This window comes from Hippocampus bargibanti, linkage group LG16 (genome assembly GCF_051943395.1).
Source record: "Hippocampus bargibanti isolate YZ-2025 linkage group LG16, ASM5194339v1, whole genome shotgun sequence".
Classification (NCBI taxonomy): Eukaryota; Metazoa; Chordata; class Actinopteri; order Syngnathiformes; family Syngnathidae; genus Hippocampus; species Hippocampus bargibanti.
The window spans coordinates 2,895,325-2,912,269 of record NC_142749.1 but is presented as its reverse complement, the minus strand read 5'-3'; the positions used below and the strand labels follow the sequence as shown (position 1 = coordinate 2,912,269).

General features: G+C 43.6%; 1 protein-coding gene across 1 annotated transcript in view; it reads right to left on the bottom strand.

Annotated features, from left to right (window-relative positions):
• LOC148886116 (P2X purinoceptor 3-like) overlaps window positions 1-15,610 on the bottom strand; it is a 79,882-nt gene extending 64,272 nt beyond the window's left edge. The window contains 6 exon segments of the mRNA XM_089017439.1: window positions 4,469-4,562; window positions 4,686-4,755; window positions 9,577-9,648; window positions 9,714-9,849; window positions 13,779-13,925; window positions 15,576-15,610. Coding sequence (XP_088873565.1) covers window positions 4,469-4,562; window positions 4,686-4,755; window positions 9,577-9,648; window positions 9,714-9,849; window positions 13,779-13,900 — 494 coding nt within the window. The 5' untranslated portion in view covers window positions 13,901-13,925; window positions 15,576-15,610.
• Between the last annotated feature and the right edge of the window lie 1,335 nt (window positions 15,611-16,945).

The window sequence follows — 16,945 nt, the reverse complement described above, 5'->3', positions numbered from 1 at the left end:
AAAGGCAAAGCCCATCCATCCCAATTTAAGCAGCCTGAGGAAACAGTTCCAACCCACTGTTCTGCACAGGGACGTAAGACGGTTGGTTGTTCTACTACCTGCTGAAGAACAGAAATAAGAAAATCTTGGCAAGACCACCATACTTACTCCGTTTGCCTACAGTTGGCAATCTTCCCGATGTATCCATGGAAAGATTGAGTGGGAGGTGTCTCGGCAAACTACAAATATGGCCGAAGCTGTAGTCCAAAGATGACTGTCTTGGTAAAAAACTACAGTATGGCCGAAGCTGTAGTCCAAAGATGAGTGGCACCATTTTTCCCCCAGAGGAGAGAGCTGAAATGAAGGCAGGTGTGCCAGCAGCTGAAAGCCATTCAGAAATCACCAGAAGCAACCACTCCTTAAAATAGTCAGTTGCAACACTGCTCAGGTTCGGTTCGGTTCAAGTACTGCTCTAGGAGTTTACCAAGACAGTAGTGTTCAACTGTGTAAAGACCAGGGTGGCTGACTGTGAGAGAACCTGTTATTGTGACCGTTTATTTGATAATTTGATTTTATGGTTTAATGTCAAAACCAGCCTGTTAAGCCTTCAAATGTAAACCTAATTGCTGTTTGTTTCACCTTCTTCAAAGGTTTTTCACCTTGCAAACTTGTAAACTTGCAATCTTGAAATCAGCTTGCAATCTTCCAATTGTCTTTTCAATGAGAAAAGAAATGATTAAGTCCAAAATAAAAGGAAAAAGCAAGGAGAAACCTGTCTCATCATTGGAGTCAAAGAGTGAAGTCCCAGTGTAACCCCGGTCAACACCGCCAAAACCCCTTTTCAAGTTAGGGGGAGAACTCAAAAAAACAAAATAACTTGACAGTCATTCTCTACTACCTTGGGAGGTGTTACCCATTTTGACCTTGGGGTTTCCAGTCCATACTCCGCACAGATGTTTCGGTAGACTATGCGAGCCACCTGGTTATGGCGCTCCATGTAGGCTTTCCCTGCCAGCATCTTACACCCTGCATTTATGTGTTGGATTGTCTCAGGTGCCTCTTTGCACAACCTTGGGTCTTGCCTGGTGTGGTATATCCCTGCCTCTATGGCTCTGGTGTTCAGGGCCTGCTCTTGAGCAGCCAGGATGAGTGCCTCCGTGATGTCCTTTAGGCCAGCCCTCTCTAGCCACTGATAGGACTTCTTGAGATCAGCCACTTCAGTTATGGTTTGGTTGTACATCCCGTGTAGGGGCTTTTCCTCCCATGATTGTCCCTTTTCCAGCACCTCATCCTCTGCTCCCCATTGTCTGAGACATTTTCTGAGTACATCATCCATTGGAGGCTTCTCTTTGATGTATTCATTGAGCTTGAATGTTTCATACTGGACAGTGGCTCTCACACTCACTAGTCCCCGGCCTCCTTCCTTACGGCTTGTGTACAGTTTCAAGGTGCTGGATTTGGGATGGAACCCTCCATGCATGGTGAGGAGTTTTCGGGTCTTAACATCTGTGGTCAGAATCTCTTCCTTTGGCCACTTTATTATTCCTGCAGGTTATCTGATCACTGGCGGGGCATAGCTGTTTATTGCCCGGGTCTTGTTCTTGCCATTGAGCTGGCTTCTTAGGACTTGCCTCACCCGCTGGAGGTATTTGGTCGTAGCCACTTTCCTTGTTGCTAGTTCGAGGTTGCCATTGGCCTGTGGTATACCTAGGTACTTTTAGCTGTTTTCAAGATCTGCTATTGTTCCTTCAGGGAGTGAGACCCCTTCAGTGCGGACGACCTTGCCCCTCTTAGTCACCATCCGACTACATTTCTCCAGCCTGAATGATATCCCGATGTCACAGCTGTAGATCCTGGTTGTGTGGATAAGGGAGTCTATGTCCATTTCGATCTTAGCATACAGCTTTATGTAATCCATGTAGAGGAGGTGACTGATTGTAGCTCCATTTCCTATCCATAGCCTGTTTTGCTTTATTTGGCTGAGGGGGTTCAGTCCTATGCAGAACAGCAGTGGTGAGAGTGCATCACCTTGTGAGTTTCTTTAGTCATTAGGTGTGGACCATGTCCGGGCCTGGTGCCGTCCAGTTTTTCATACCTGAGCCTCTTTCTTGTATGTCTGCCGCTATGATGGTAACTGGGTTCTGTTCCGGAGGTTGCTGTGCTCCTCTTTCAGTGTCACCAGCCATTGATGGAAACTTGCGTTAGTGGCTTGCCATTGACTTCAAGTGTGGTTTTCCACATCCTCATCGAGTTTGCGATGAAAGCTCTCAGGGTCCTGTTGACATTATACAACTCCAAGCATTCAGTGATCCATGTGTGTGGCATCGAGTCATATGCTTTCTTGTAATCAATCCAGGCTGTGCACAGGTTGGTATGTCGGGACCTGCAGTCTTGTGCGACTGTTCTGTTTAACCAGCAGCTTATGTTTGGCACCTATAGTATTTATACCATTGCCTTTCTGTGCTTTGCTCATGTATTGATCCATGTGTCCACTTATCTTAGCCGCAATGATGCCTGACATGAGCTTCCGTGTTGTGGAGAGACAGGTTATTGGCCGATAGTTGGAAGGAACTGTACCCTTTGTGGAATCCTTCAGGATCAGGATTGTTCGCCCGTCAGTTAGCCATCCTGGGTGAGTCCCATCCATCAGCAACGGGTTCATTTGTGCTGCTTGGCGCTCGTGGACTGCCGTGAGTTTCTTTAGCCAGTAGGTGTGGACCATGTCCGGGCCTGGTGCCTTCCAGTTTTTCATACCTGAGACTCTTTCTTGTATGTCTGCCGCTATGATGGTAACTGGGTTCTGTTCAGGGAGGTTGCTGTGCTCCTCTTTCAGTGTCACCAGCCATTGTGAACTGATGTTATGTGCGACCTCTTTCTCCCATATGCCTTTTTCAGTATCTCTCAGTTTTGGAGGGTCTGCTCTGCTGCCACTGAGCGTACACTTTTTCAGGTTGTGTTGCGAACAGCCTGTTTATTCTTCTGGCCTCATTCTCTTTGTGTGTACCTCTTTAGGCGACTGGACAAGGCCTGGAGCCTTTGTTTGGCAGTTTCGAGTGCTTCAGGCATGGTTATCTGCCTGTACCTCTTGGGTATTGGTCTTTTATTCAGACCTCTCTGGGTCTCCTTCAATTGACTCATAACTTTCCGAGCCACCTTGATCTTAGCCTCCAACCATCTTTTCGTTACCGGTGGGTAACGAATCTCATGGCTCTCACAGTTGCTCTTGTACCCAAGCATCTCAAGGATCACTGATGCTGAAGCGTATATCAGCTGATTGGTTTCCGTGATCGTTCCGGTCGGGATCGCTCTCAGTGCTGCATATACAGTTTCCATGAGAATTTCAGGTGGTACTTCACATAGCCGTCTCGAGAAAATCGAGAAATACTAAGGGCTCAGAGAGGAGCTGGAGAGAGCCTGGATGGTAAAAGTGACAGTCATGCCTGTGGTGGTCGGAGCACTCGGGGCAGTGATACCCAAACTCGACGAGTGGTTGCAACAGATCCCGGGAACAACATCAGATATCTCGATCCAGAAATGCGCAGTGCTGGGAACAGCACGGATGCTGCGCAGAACCCTCAAGCTTCCTGGCCTCTGGTAGAGGACCCGAGCTAAAATGGGGGACAGACACCACCCATGTAGGTGAGACAAGTATTTTTTTTAATTTTTATTTATATTTTTATAGTAATACCTCGGTTTACGAACACCTTTGCGAAAATTTCGGCTTACGAATGTTAAATTTCCGAGAATTTAATCTTGACATACGACCTATTTTTCGGGATACACACGGAGCGCCACAATGAGTTCACGAACGATCCCTCTCTTCTAACAAGAAAATGGCAGCCGACTATTTTTTGTCCTCCATTCACCGTCCCCAGTCTTTGGTTAAAGCACATGTGATTGCTCAATAACGCAGCAGTGAGGGGGAGGGGGGTTACAGAAACATAGAGCAACAAATAAAAAAATGATTAAAGCCGCACGTGATTGGTAAAGAATGCAGCAGTCATTCGTCAGCCAGTTCTGACGATAAAGCTGCCAAAGCTTACAAGGAATCATTCCTCAAGATGCCCACTCCAAACCATCAAGCCATCAACGACCAATACAAAGGTCAAGTTCATGATATTATCCAGTACAGTTTATTTCGTTTATTAAAATACCATAGCACATTTATTATACATAAAATAAGGTATATTTGGTATATTTTTAAGGCTTAGAAAGTATAAAATTATGTTTTGAGGGGACCTGGGAACAGATTATTTTCATTTTAATGATTTCCTATGGGAAAATAGTATTTGGGATACACACTTTTCACCTTACACACTGTCTGGGAACCAATTAAGTTCGTATGATAAGGTATCACTGTATATGGTCTTGAAGGACGAACAATTAGACATAGAGATGATTGGGGTGATTTCTCTTTGCCATGATTTGATCCACCCCTCAAGTAGAGTCAAGGGAGAAAACACATGTATGCAACATTGCAGTAACTTACGTTTTTATGGTATCAATTTCAGCAGGACACCACCCTTTAATTTCACATGTCTTCAAAGTGGCTTTGAAAGCAACACATCTCCCTGTAAGAATCCCTGAGCAACAAAAGAATAAACAGTCGTCAAATGTACTTTTTCACAGGTCCTCTACATCCGGATGCATTTTGAAACAGATACATGTGATTACAATACATGTGATCAATGAGATCATACACTTACCATAACTTCCTGGCTTGTTAACAAGCCGTGTGCAGTTGGTATTATGGGTACAAATATATTTATCCTCACTCTACAAAACACAGAATTCCACAAAATTACTGAAGGTGAATGATTCAACAATACAATGCACAGATAATGTCACGTTTTGCATGATGGTGGAGTAGTTGAAGGGGCACAAAAAGCAGGCAAGAGGCAATCATGGTGGAACTGACTACGGTGTATTTGTGGCGTCACCGGTGCGCACCGCAGCGCACCGGTGACGCCACATATTCAACAAAAATACAAACAGGAGCACACTGGAAACTTACTAATTAACTAAACATGCTTGAACAAAAACTGGAAATTACAAGGAGCCATAGTCACAAAAGAAACCTTGGACATGTGTGAAAACAGAAACTACCATACATACTTCAACTCACAATAACCCAACAAAGACTGACAAAACTCAGGGAAAAACAGGGAAATACAAGCAAAGTGACGAGAAAATGACAAACACCTGTACAAGATATGAAGGGTGACAGAGCTGATTGGTTCAACACAAAGGACACTGATGACATGTGAATGGCGACAAAAAGACAAGGGAGAAAAAACAAACGTAACCAAAGAGAAATGTAAAGGATACATCTCAGTTCATGATAGACAGGCACCAAAGCGTTTGGATCAAGACACAGACATGAATCCAGTGTGAACGTTTCAGAGTGCAGTTATGTTGAAAACAAAATGGCTACAGTGGAAAAAAACATGTTTGAAGTTGGACTATGGAAAATCGCAGGCACATTCAGCGATTAGAGATGTATTTTTTTAAAAATGCATCACTAAATATATGTGTTGTGTTTTTTGGGTCTGTAATGGGCATCATTTTCTACAGCCCGATTTTGTTCAATGGTCATGTTAGTGCTGTTGGACCGTCTGCGTTGTTGTAGCTGGGTGCATGATTGCTGAAGTTGAGGATTGTAAGAGAAGACCATCGGCGCGGAACGCTGATGTATTGGATGTATTGTAATGGACGCTACAGCTTCTTATTGACTTTGAAACTTTACTTGTAACCGACGTGTGCAGATCTGGAGCATGGCGTCTCTGATCCACTGGTGACATGACACTTGGATCCTCTCTTTCAACTCAAACTACTTTTAAAAAAAAGTGTATGCAGGAAAAGTTGTTCATCCTGCACGACTTTCCATGTTTCACGTGTTGTGTTTTATATTATGTAATATATTATTTTACTTTGTTTTGTTCAGCGCTTTTTTAAAGTTTCAGCGCTTGTGAAAGCGCAATACAAATTTTTATTATTATTGTATTGTATAGAGGTAATGTAGCCACAAGGGGGCACAAGCCAATGTCTTATTGTGCCGGTCCCAAGCCCGGATAAATAGAAAGGGTTGTGTCAGGAAGGGCATCCGACGTAAAAAACTTTGCCAAAACAAATATGCGAATCAAACCTATGAATCCCATACCGGATCGGTCGAGGCCCGGGTTAACAACGGCCGCCATTGGTACTGTTGACCTTCAGGGTGCCAGTGAAAAATGGACTACTGTTGGTCGAAGAAGGAGAGGAGGGAGGTATGCCCGGAGGAAAAGAGAGAAATGGAATGACAAGAGTATAGAACTAAGAGTAGGAACTTTGAATTTAGGAACAATGACAGGTAAAGGTAGAGAGCTGGTTGACATGATGCAGAGAAAGAAGGTAGACATAATGTGTATCCAGACCAGGTGGAAAGGGAGCAAGGCTAGAAGCTTAGGGTAAGGGTTTAAGTTGTTCTATCATGGTGAAGACAGAAAGAGAAATGGAGTTGGGGTTATCTTAAAAGGGGAGTTTGTTAGGAATGTCTTAGAAGTAAAAAGAGTATCAGATAGGATGATGAGTCTGAAGCTAGAAATTGAAGGTTCAATGTTGTTTGTGGGTATGCCCCACAAGTAGGATGCTGGAGGAGAAGGAGTAATTTTGGTTGGACTTTGATGAAGCCATACAGAACATCCGGAGAAGTGAGAGGGTTGTAATTGGTGGAGACTTCAATGGACATGTTGGCGCAGGAAACAAAGATGATGAGGAGGTGACAGGCAGGTTTGGACTCCAGATGAGGAACGCTGAAGGACAGATGGTGGTGACTTTGCTAAGAGAATGGAAATGGCTATTGTGAATACTTTTTTTCAGAAGAGACAGGAACATAGGGTGACCTATAAGAGTGGAGGCAGAAGTACACAGGTAGACTACATTTTGTGTCAACGGCGCCATCTAAAGGAAATCAAAGTAGTGGTTGGTGAGAGTGTAGCCAGACAGCATAGGTTGGTGGTGTGTAGGATGACGCTGACAGTGAGGAAGATGAAGAAACCAAAGGCTGAAGTTAGGACAAAATGGTGGAAGTTGAAAAAGGAAGAGTGTTGCAAGACATTTAGGAAGGAGGTAAGACAAGCACTGGGTGGGCAAGAGGTCCTTCCAGATGACTGGCAAACTACAGCGAACATAATCAGAGACACAGGTCGGAAAGTACTTGGTGTATCGAGTGGAAGAAAGGTAGATAAGGAGACTTGGTGGTGGAATTTGGAGGTGCAGGAGTGTATACAGAGAAAGAGGTTAGCAAAGAAGAAGTGGGACACTGAGAGGACGGACGAGAGTAGACAGTAGTACAAGGAGATGCAGCGCACGGTTAAAGTACAGGTGGCAAACGTCAAACAAGAGGCCTATGATGACTTGTATGCTCGGCTGGACAGTAAGGAAGGCGAGACTGATCTTTACAGACTGGCGAGACAAAGATGGTAAGGACCTGCAGCAGGTTCGGGTAATTAAGGATAGAGATGGCAATGTATTAACAGGTGCCAGTAGGGTGATGGCAAGATAGAAAGAGTACTTTGAAGAATTGATGAATGAGGAAAATGAGAAGGAACAAAGAGTAGAAGACGTGACTGTTGTGAACCAAGACGTAGCAAGCATTAGCAAGGATGAAGTGAGGAGGGCGCTGAAGAGGATGAAGGGGTTTTTTTGACTTCAAGACGGCGCCGCAAGAGTGGCTGCCTTTCCAGAAGCTCATTTATTTTGTTTTTCTACTTTCATTCCTTTCATCACTTTGCTGCTGTGAAATGTAACTTTCTCCACTGTGAGACTAATAAAGGCAAATCCAATCCAATCCAATCCAAAAGGCACTCGGGCCTGATGATTTACCAATCGAGGTATGGAAATTTCTTGGAGAGGTGGCGGTGGTGTTCCTCACTGGGTTATTCAACAAGATCTTAGATGGTGAACAGATGCCTGAAGAATGGAGACAAAGTGTCCTCGTGCCCATTTTTAAGAACAAAGGAGATGTGCAGAGTTGTACTAATTACAGATGAATAAAGTTGATGAGCCATACAATGAAACTCTGGGAAAGAGTAGTTGAAGCTATACTAAGAGCAGAAGTGCTCATTCTTGAGCAGCAGTATGGCTTCATGCCAGAAAAAAGAGTACGACAGATGCAATGTTTGCTTTAAGAATGCTGATAGAGACGTACAGAGAAGGTCAGAAGGAATTGCATTGTGTATTTGTAGATCTGGAGAAAGCGTATGACCAGAGAAGAGCTGTGGCATTGCATGAGGAAGTCTGGCGTGACTGAAAAGTATGTCAGAGCGGTACAAGACATGTATCACGACTGTAAGACAGTTGTGAGGTGTGCTGTAGGTGTGACTGAGGAATTCAAGGCTCTGAGCCCCTTCTTGTTTGCTCTGGTGATGGACAGGCTGACAGACGATGTTAGACAAGAATATCCTTGGACCATGATGTTTGCAGATGACATTGTGATCTGTAGCGAGAACAGGGAACAGGTGGCGGAGAAACTAGAGATGTGGAGATATGCCCTGGAAAGGAGAGGAATGAAGATCAATCGCAGCATGTGTGTGAATGAGAGGGATCCAAGTGCAAGAGTGATGCTACAGGGAGAAGAGATAAAGAAAGTGGAGGATTTTAAGTACTTGGGGTCAACTGTCCAGAGCAATGGAGAGTGTGGAAAAGAGGTGAAGAAGCGTGTCCAGGCAGGCTGGAGCGGCTGGAGAAAAATGTCAGGTGTGATGTGTGATAGAAGGGTTTCAGCTAGGATGAAAGGAAAAGTGTATAAAACCGTGGTCAGACCAGCCATGATGTTTGGACTGGAGACAGTGCCGCTCAAAAAAAGACAGGAAGCAGAGCTGGAGGTAGCAGAGCTGAAGATGTTGAGGTTTTCTTTGGGAGTGACCAGGTTGGATAGGATCAGGAATGAGTACATTAGAGGGACAACTCATATTAGAGGCTTTGGAGAGAAAGTCAGAGAGGCCAGACTGAGATGATTTGGACATGTCCAGAGGAGAGAGAGTGACTATATAGGGAGAAGGATGCTGAGCCTTGAACTGCCAGGCAGGAGACCGAGAGGAAGACAGAAGAGGAGGTTTATGGATGTGGTCAAAGAGGACACGAAGTTAGCTGGTGTGAGAGAAGAGGATGCACAAAACCGGGATAGATGGAGAACATTGATTCGCCGTGGCGACCCCTGAGGGGAAAAGCCGAATGGAAAAGAGAAAGATTGTATTGTATAGAGGTAAAAATGCAATTCATCTTCTTTTCTTAATGTTGGCCATATACCGTTCAGTAGTGAATATTGTATGGGCCCTAGGGTTGGAACTGCACATAATTATTGTACCATATGACAACTATGACAGGTGCAACGTCACACACTACCGTTCACTACAAAATGACCTCCTCCATTAAATAAACAACCCAGTTACTAGTGGCTTTATCCAGCACCAGTCATATAAGAACAACAGAAGGCACAGTGACCCAAAGTGAGAAGAAATAAAAGAGAAAGAGAGAGTGCGAGAGACAAAATAATTCTTCATTCCTGAAAATGGCAATACTTCATCAGTATCACTCATAGCAATGACAGGTGCTGACCTCTGGACAGTATCCTTGAACTTGTTTTTCTGTTGTTATCAGTTTGGTTATGATGCAGAAGACAGAAGCTCCCTGAACAAATAAATGCGCAAATCACCAATGTATGCTAAAAATGTCAGCCACATAATTTTTCATACCTGTGTTGGCGTGACATAGTCTGCGACATCCATGACTTTGTCATTATAGACTCCAAAACCTTTTACCTTTGTCATCACAGAAGATTCAATGGCCGTGTCCCTTACTTGATAAGCCTTTTCATAGACAAACACCCACCTGAAATAAAATGTGAAACAGCAAAGGCCACTGGCTGATTTATTGACTTTCAGTTTTGTTGTTGACGCGTATTGTAAAAATGCAAGATTGCACTGAAAAATGAAATTACATATTACTGTGCACATCTACCTGTACTAATATAAATAATTTAAGACAAACGGTCGAAGGTATTTTAAACTGATAAGAGATTCAAACAGAAGTAAAACAGTTAATTGGGTCTATATACATGTATATATTTAACGAAAATAGCAGGGGGGACAGTGTGAGTGAGTGTATTATCGCCGAAAAAGCACGGCAACTCTGATACCATCAAGCGGCAACTACATCAACGACCATCACAAAGGTAAATAAAACGACTTTATGAGACAATACAGTTCATTTCTTTAATTACAATACAATAGGACATTTCTTGTACATAAAATAAGGTATATTTTGTGTAGTTTTATGGCTTATTTAATAGAAAAGTATGTTTTACACCGCGGGGTCGGGTCGCGCGTCGCCTAAAATTGTAATCGGGTAGTACTTTTCCATTCCGGTTAGGAGGAGCAGGATAAGGAATTCTATTTAGTCTATAGTTTTCCATCTGACATTTTCAGATTGTGGTGAGCTGCGGAATTTTTTCAATGAAAGAAATGTGCCTATGCTCGAAAAATATTGAAAAACCCTGATCGAAATGAAGGTTGAAGGATGCCTTTCCTCAGAAGCTGGAATCTTTGCACCCCATCCATCCATTTTCTGCCGCTTATCCGGGGTTGGGTTGCGGGGGCAGCAGCTTCAGTAGGGAAGCCCAGACTTCCCTCTCGCCAGCCACTTCTTCCCTGCCAGTTCTCAGGCCAGTTGGGTGACATAGTCTCTCCAGCGTGTCCCGGGTAATCCCCAGGGTCTTCTGCCACTGGGGCATGCCAGGAACACCTCACTGAGGAGGCCTCCAGGAGGCATCCTAATCAGATACCCAAGCCACTTCATCTGACTCCTCTCTATGTGGCGGAGAAGCGGCTACACTCTGAGCCTCTCCTGGATGACCGAGCTTCTCACCTTACCCCTAAGAGAGAGCCTGGACACCCTACGGCGGAAGCTCATTTCGGCTAATTGTATCTGGGATCTCGTTCATTCGGTAACGATACGTATATAGCTCGTGACCATGGATAAGTTTGGGACGTAGATCGAACCATAAATTGAGTGCTTCACCTTTTTGCTCAGCTCCTTTTTCACAACGACAGATTGGTTACAAAGTCCGAATCACAGCAGATGCCGCACCAATCCATCTGTCAATCTCTTGAGCCCTGCTACCCTCGTTCGTGAACAAGACTCCCAGATACTTGGACTTGGGGCAAGATCTCTTCCCGGACGAAGAATCATTGTCTGAGATTTTGAGGTGCTGATCTTCATCCCAACCACTTCACATTCGGCTGCGAAACACTCCAGTGAGAGGTGGAGAGCCCCGCCTGAAGGCCCCAACAGAACCACATCATCTGCGAAAAGCAAAGGTTCTATACTAAGGACACCAAAACTGAGCCTTTCAATGCCACGGCTATGCCGAAAAATTCTGTCCATAAAGGTAATGAACAGAATCGGTGGAAAGGGAAAACTTGGTAGAACCCAAACCTCACTGGAAACGATTCCGACTTACTGTCGGCAATGCGAACTAAACTCTGACATTGGTCGAATAGGGACCGAACGGCCTGGTTCAGCAGTCCTGGTTCCAAGTCCACATATGGACACCCTTATGGTGAAAACAAGGTATTCATTATAGACAATCCGTGTCCAATAACAAAACACCACCGGGGTTCTAATCAAGGGGGCCGTTCTTCCTAATCACGACCCTCCAGGTCTCACTGTCATTGTCATTGTTTTTTTTTTGTTCTTTTGACTTCAAGACGGCGCCGCGAGAGTGGCTGCCTTTCCAGCAGCTCATGTATTTCGTTTTTCTACTTTCATTCCTTTCATCACTTTGCTGCTGTGAAATGTAAATTTCTCCACTGTGAGACTAATAAAGGTATATCCAATCCAATCCAATCCAATCCAACATGACAATGAAATCACCCAGCAGAACAATGGAATCCCCAGCAGGAGTAATCTCCAGCAAGGACTGTCTAAGGACTCCAGAAAGAATGGGTACATTGAACTGCTGTTTGATGCATTCGCACAAAAAAACAGTAAGGACCCGTCACCCCACCCGAAGGCGGAGGGAAGCAACCTTCTCCTCTCCCAAAGTGAATCCCAATGTACAGGCAGTGGGGGGGAAATGTGTATGAGCACACCTGCTCTACGCCTACCTCCATGGACAACTCCAGAGTGGAAGAGTCCAACCCCTCTCAAGAGGGCTGGTACCAGAACCCAGGCTGTGTGTAGAGGCAAGTCCGACTATATCTAGTGGGACCTTTTCCACCTCTGACACCAGCTCGGGCTCCTTCCCTGAGAGAGAGGGGACATTCCACGTCCCAAGCGCTCACTTCTGTACCGGGGGACCAGACCCCCTGCCTTTGGCTGCCGCCCAGTTTATTGCACTCGACCCCTTTGGCAGCTCCTACGGGTGGTGAAACCTTGAAAAGGTGGACTCATGTTGTCTCATCGAGCAGAGCCCGACCGGGTACCATGGGTGTAGGTCCACCCACCAGGCGCTTGCCAACGAGTCCTATCTCCAGGCCTGGCTTCAGAGAGGGCCCCGATGTGTCCCATCAAGCGAAACTTAGATCCATCCATGTTTTTCGTCATAAGGGGTCTGTTGAGTCGTACTTTGGTCCCTTACCTAGGACCTGTTTGCCATGGGAGACACTGCCAGGGGCATAAAGCCCCAGACAACTTAGCTACTGGGATCATCGGGACACACAAACCCCTCCACCACAGGATGGTGACATGCCATGGAGGGGTGAGAATAAGATCGGCTCAAAATTGAGCCCTGCGGAACACCACATGACAGAGGGGCAGTATGTGACTCAGAGCAGCCAAGGCGACCCACAAAAGGTTCTGTTAGAATGGTCGGATATAAACCAGTCAAGAGCAATCTGACTTGACGACCTCCAAGATATTCTGTTCGTGCAAGAAAGATTTCAACTGCATGTTCACCACTTTTTCGAACAATTTTGAAATGAAAGGGAGTTTGGAAATGGGCCAAAAATTTGACAGTACATCTTGATCAAGATCATTTTCTTGGCCAAGGGTTGGACGACGGCATGTTTAAATGGTTGGGGTACAATGCCAGAAAAGTGTTGCTGTTGATAATGGCAAAGACCGATGTGCCAATACTGTACTCGGGAGAACCTCTTTAAAGAAATGTGGAGGAAGCGAGTCACAGGCGGAGCCACATCCTTTAAAGTTTACAGTAAATACCTCAGTCTTCTGACATTTTTATGATGCTTAGAATAGCTTGTTTTTATCTTTTCCCACAGCCCTTCAACCCCCTTTCAAATTGCTGCTGTGGACTGCAAGTGTCTCCATTGTCGGACTATTAAAGGCTTTCTGATTCTGATTCTGATTAAAAGGGTCAACCCTGTCTAGCTGTGCGGGTTTTGTCATGAAACCTATTCATTGTGTTCAATAGAACATTATTTTTCAAAGTTAAAAACACTTATAGTAATAATATCAGCGCTTTGTGACAGCTCCACCTGTAGTGAAAGCAATATATAAATCAATATGTTTTGGTTTGGATCGGATATGAATACAGTATAACACTTTATTGTTAAAATAAGATTTTTTTCACAAATTTAATGTAATGGCAATGGTGTGCCACAGAGTTTTTTCAATGAAAGAAATATGCCCTGGCTCAAAAAAGATGTAAAACAATGCTATACATCAATAGTGCTGTCATCTTTAGGCACAATGCTTGAAATACATTTGCAATATTTTAACACATTTGTCATGTCCTGCATTTAGCAACATTCAATATTTATTATTCGGATTTGTTTTTTGCCAAAGAAATTAGTACTCACCCAATGAAGTAAGTAAAGATGAGGACTTGTACAGCTCGGTTGATGATGCCGATTGTCCAGCTCTTGACAACCACTGACTTAGTGGTTTCATAGGTGAAGAATTCAGTTATGCAAGACCACATGCCAGTACTGTGTACAAGGTGAACAAAACAGAAATGACAAAACAATCATGCAAACAATAATGTCCACTGAATTAATGGCAAAAATGTAGTGATATTTTAACTAGAACAAAAGAAGTCCCATTTGCAGTTACTGTTTTCATTCCCAAAATGACATGAACAAATTGAATACAAAAATATTCTTTCAAACCATTAACATCAACGGTGGTATCCAAAAATATATACGTTGTGAGACTTCGCAATTGCAACGTGTTAATGTCCACTTCGGAGAGAAATCACTGGCACAAAGAAAAAAAAACATCTGTTTTTCATGTGCTTCAATGGTCCAAGCGACCATGCCATCAAAAGCAGTTCCCTCTCTCTATTAATCCACCCTCAGCCACTTATGTCCAAGATACGCCCTCAGACTCACTCACCACCTTCACCAATCTGATTATCATCAGCATCATGTTTCCACTTTCTTTCTCAATTTAATGCTGTCTCGTTCAACACACACAAGCATGCACACATCTATACACGCATGCCTCAGGCAATGGACCTGATCCATGTGTGTAAATTTTGAATGATTTTGATGATCTTTGTATTTTATTTTGTACGTGTCATGTGAACAATTTTAGAATCTCCTCAGATTTTACACTGAATACATAAAAAGAGCCACAAGCCAGTGTCTTATTGTGCCGGTCCCAAGCCCGGATAAATACAGAGGGTTGTGTCAGGAAGGGCATCCGACGTAAGAAAAAAATTGCCAAAACAAATATGTGAATCAAACCTATGAATCCCATCCGGATCGGTCGAGGCTCGGGTTAACAACAGCCGCCATTGGTACTGTTGACCTTCAGGGTGCCAGTGGAAAATGGACTACTGTTGGTCGAAGAAGGAGAGGAGGGAGGTGTGACATGAAGGTAGCTGGTGTGCGAGAAGAGGATGCACAAAACCGGGATAGATGGAGGACATTGATTGGCTGTGGCGACCCCTGAGGGCAAAAGCCGAAAGGAAAAGAAGACATAAAAAGAATAAGAAAACCTTTATTTGTTGCACAATGGAGAAATTTGTGATCTACAGCAGCAAAATTGGGGGGGGGGGCTTAGAAAAGAAATACAAAATATTGCATGCACACAATGTTTCACAAAAAATAATGTTCACCGTATAAAATATAAAATCTAGATTAAACTTAAACATAGAATTTTAATGATAATTTAAATAGGCCATTTGTTAATGGGTTGAGTCATGTTTTAAATAGCCTCGAAATACATTTCATCACTGTCACTCTTGTGCTCCCAAGTGCATGTTTGTGCAAATGTACTGTGTGAATGAATTTGCCATGTACCTAAGGCAGGGGTCTCAAACTCAATTTCACAGTGGGCCAAAATGTAAAAAAATAACTTTGTCGAGGGACTGACCAATGTATTTATTAATTTGTTTATGTTTTAATGATCTAAGATACTGTAAACTACTGTCTTAACCATCTCAATATATTATAACTGAATTTTTGCTTAAATACTGAAACATAAAAGGTTTAAGAAAATACTAAAAACAAAAACTGAAAAAAATATCAGGCTTCTATATTTTTAACTTTATTAATTTTAATTGTAACTTAAATCTTTTCATCACCGAATCAGAATCAGAAAGCGTTTAATAGTCCCACAACGGGGAAATTTGCAGTCTACAGCAGCAATATGAAAGGGAAAAAAACAAAAAGTATACATCTGCAAGTATAAGAAAAGCATATTGATATATGTAGCTATATTGCATCAGGGGCTGTCCTATTTATAGTACAATATTTTTTTTTCATTCACATGTGAAATAATTATAAAGGAGCCTGACCGCAGTCGGTACGAACGAGCGGCGGTACCTCTCCTTCTTGCGGCACGGGTCAAACAGTCTCTAGCTGAAGGAGCTACCCACTGCTGTCAGGGTGGGCAGGAGGGGACACAGGGGCTGTCCATCATAGCTTTTAGTTTAGCTAGGGTCCGTCTGTTGCCCACCTCTTCCAGAGAGTCCAGGGAGCAGCTCAGGACTGAACTGGCCCTCTTGACCAGGCGCTCCAGTCTTTTTCTGTCCCAGGTGGTGATGCTGTGTGACCAGCAGACAATTCCACGGTGGATGACTGAAGTAACCACAGAGTCACAGAAAGTCTTCAAGAGTAACCCCTGAACCCCAAGGGACCTCAGTTTCCTAAGTATAAGTATAAAAACAGAAGTCTTTAGAAGTCTACGCACACGGACCAATACTGACTTTTTGATTCTAACCACCCTCTACAACACAAACTAGGAGTTATCAGACCCTCCAGCATAGGGCTAAACTAATACTACCAACAAGCGTCAAAGCTAGAGAAAAGGAGTCAAAACATATCAGGAAAGCACTCAAAAACTGTGGGTACCCTCAGTGGTCTTTTAACAAATGTCAAAATGATATAATAGGGAATGAAATCAAAAATTCTGAAGATACAAAAAGGAGAGGAGTAGTAGTACCTTACGTTGCGGGACTTTCTGAAAAACTATAAAAAGTCTTTTGGCAACATCCTTATTTTAAACCGATGAACACGTGAAGGCAAAAACTAGTTCACCCAAAAGATAGGCTGCCAAATGAAAAACAAAGTAATTTAGTTTATTCAATACATTGTAAGAGTGAAAATTGTAGTGGGAAAATCTAGTTGACCTCAATTGGCAGTACATATGCACCTAAAAGCTAGCAACCACTCATTTGACGACAATGAGGTTAAAATCTTAGCGAAAGAAAAAAGATGGTTTGAAGGGGAGTAAAAGAAGCTATTTTCATAAAGCAGCATAATCCTTCACTAAACCAACATGGTGGTGTGAGGTTCAATTTGGATCGTTCGTACAACAGACTGCTTAGGCAACGTAGGCTTAGTTATGCTGATGAGGTGATGCCAGAGCAAATAGGGCAATCAGGACAGTCGTCAGTCAGGAAAATTGAAGTAATCAGTGGAGCCGCAGGGACTAGTCCTCTGCACCCCCTAACCTGAGAGCAGGGAGCAATTATAGCAGTCCAGCACCGCCATGCTGGACAGTAGGGATTTCTATGGGG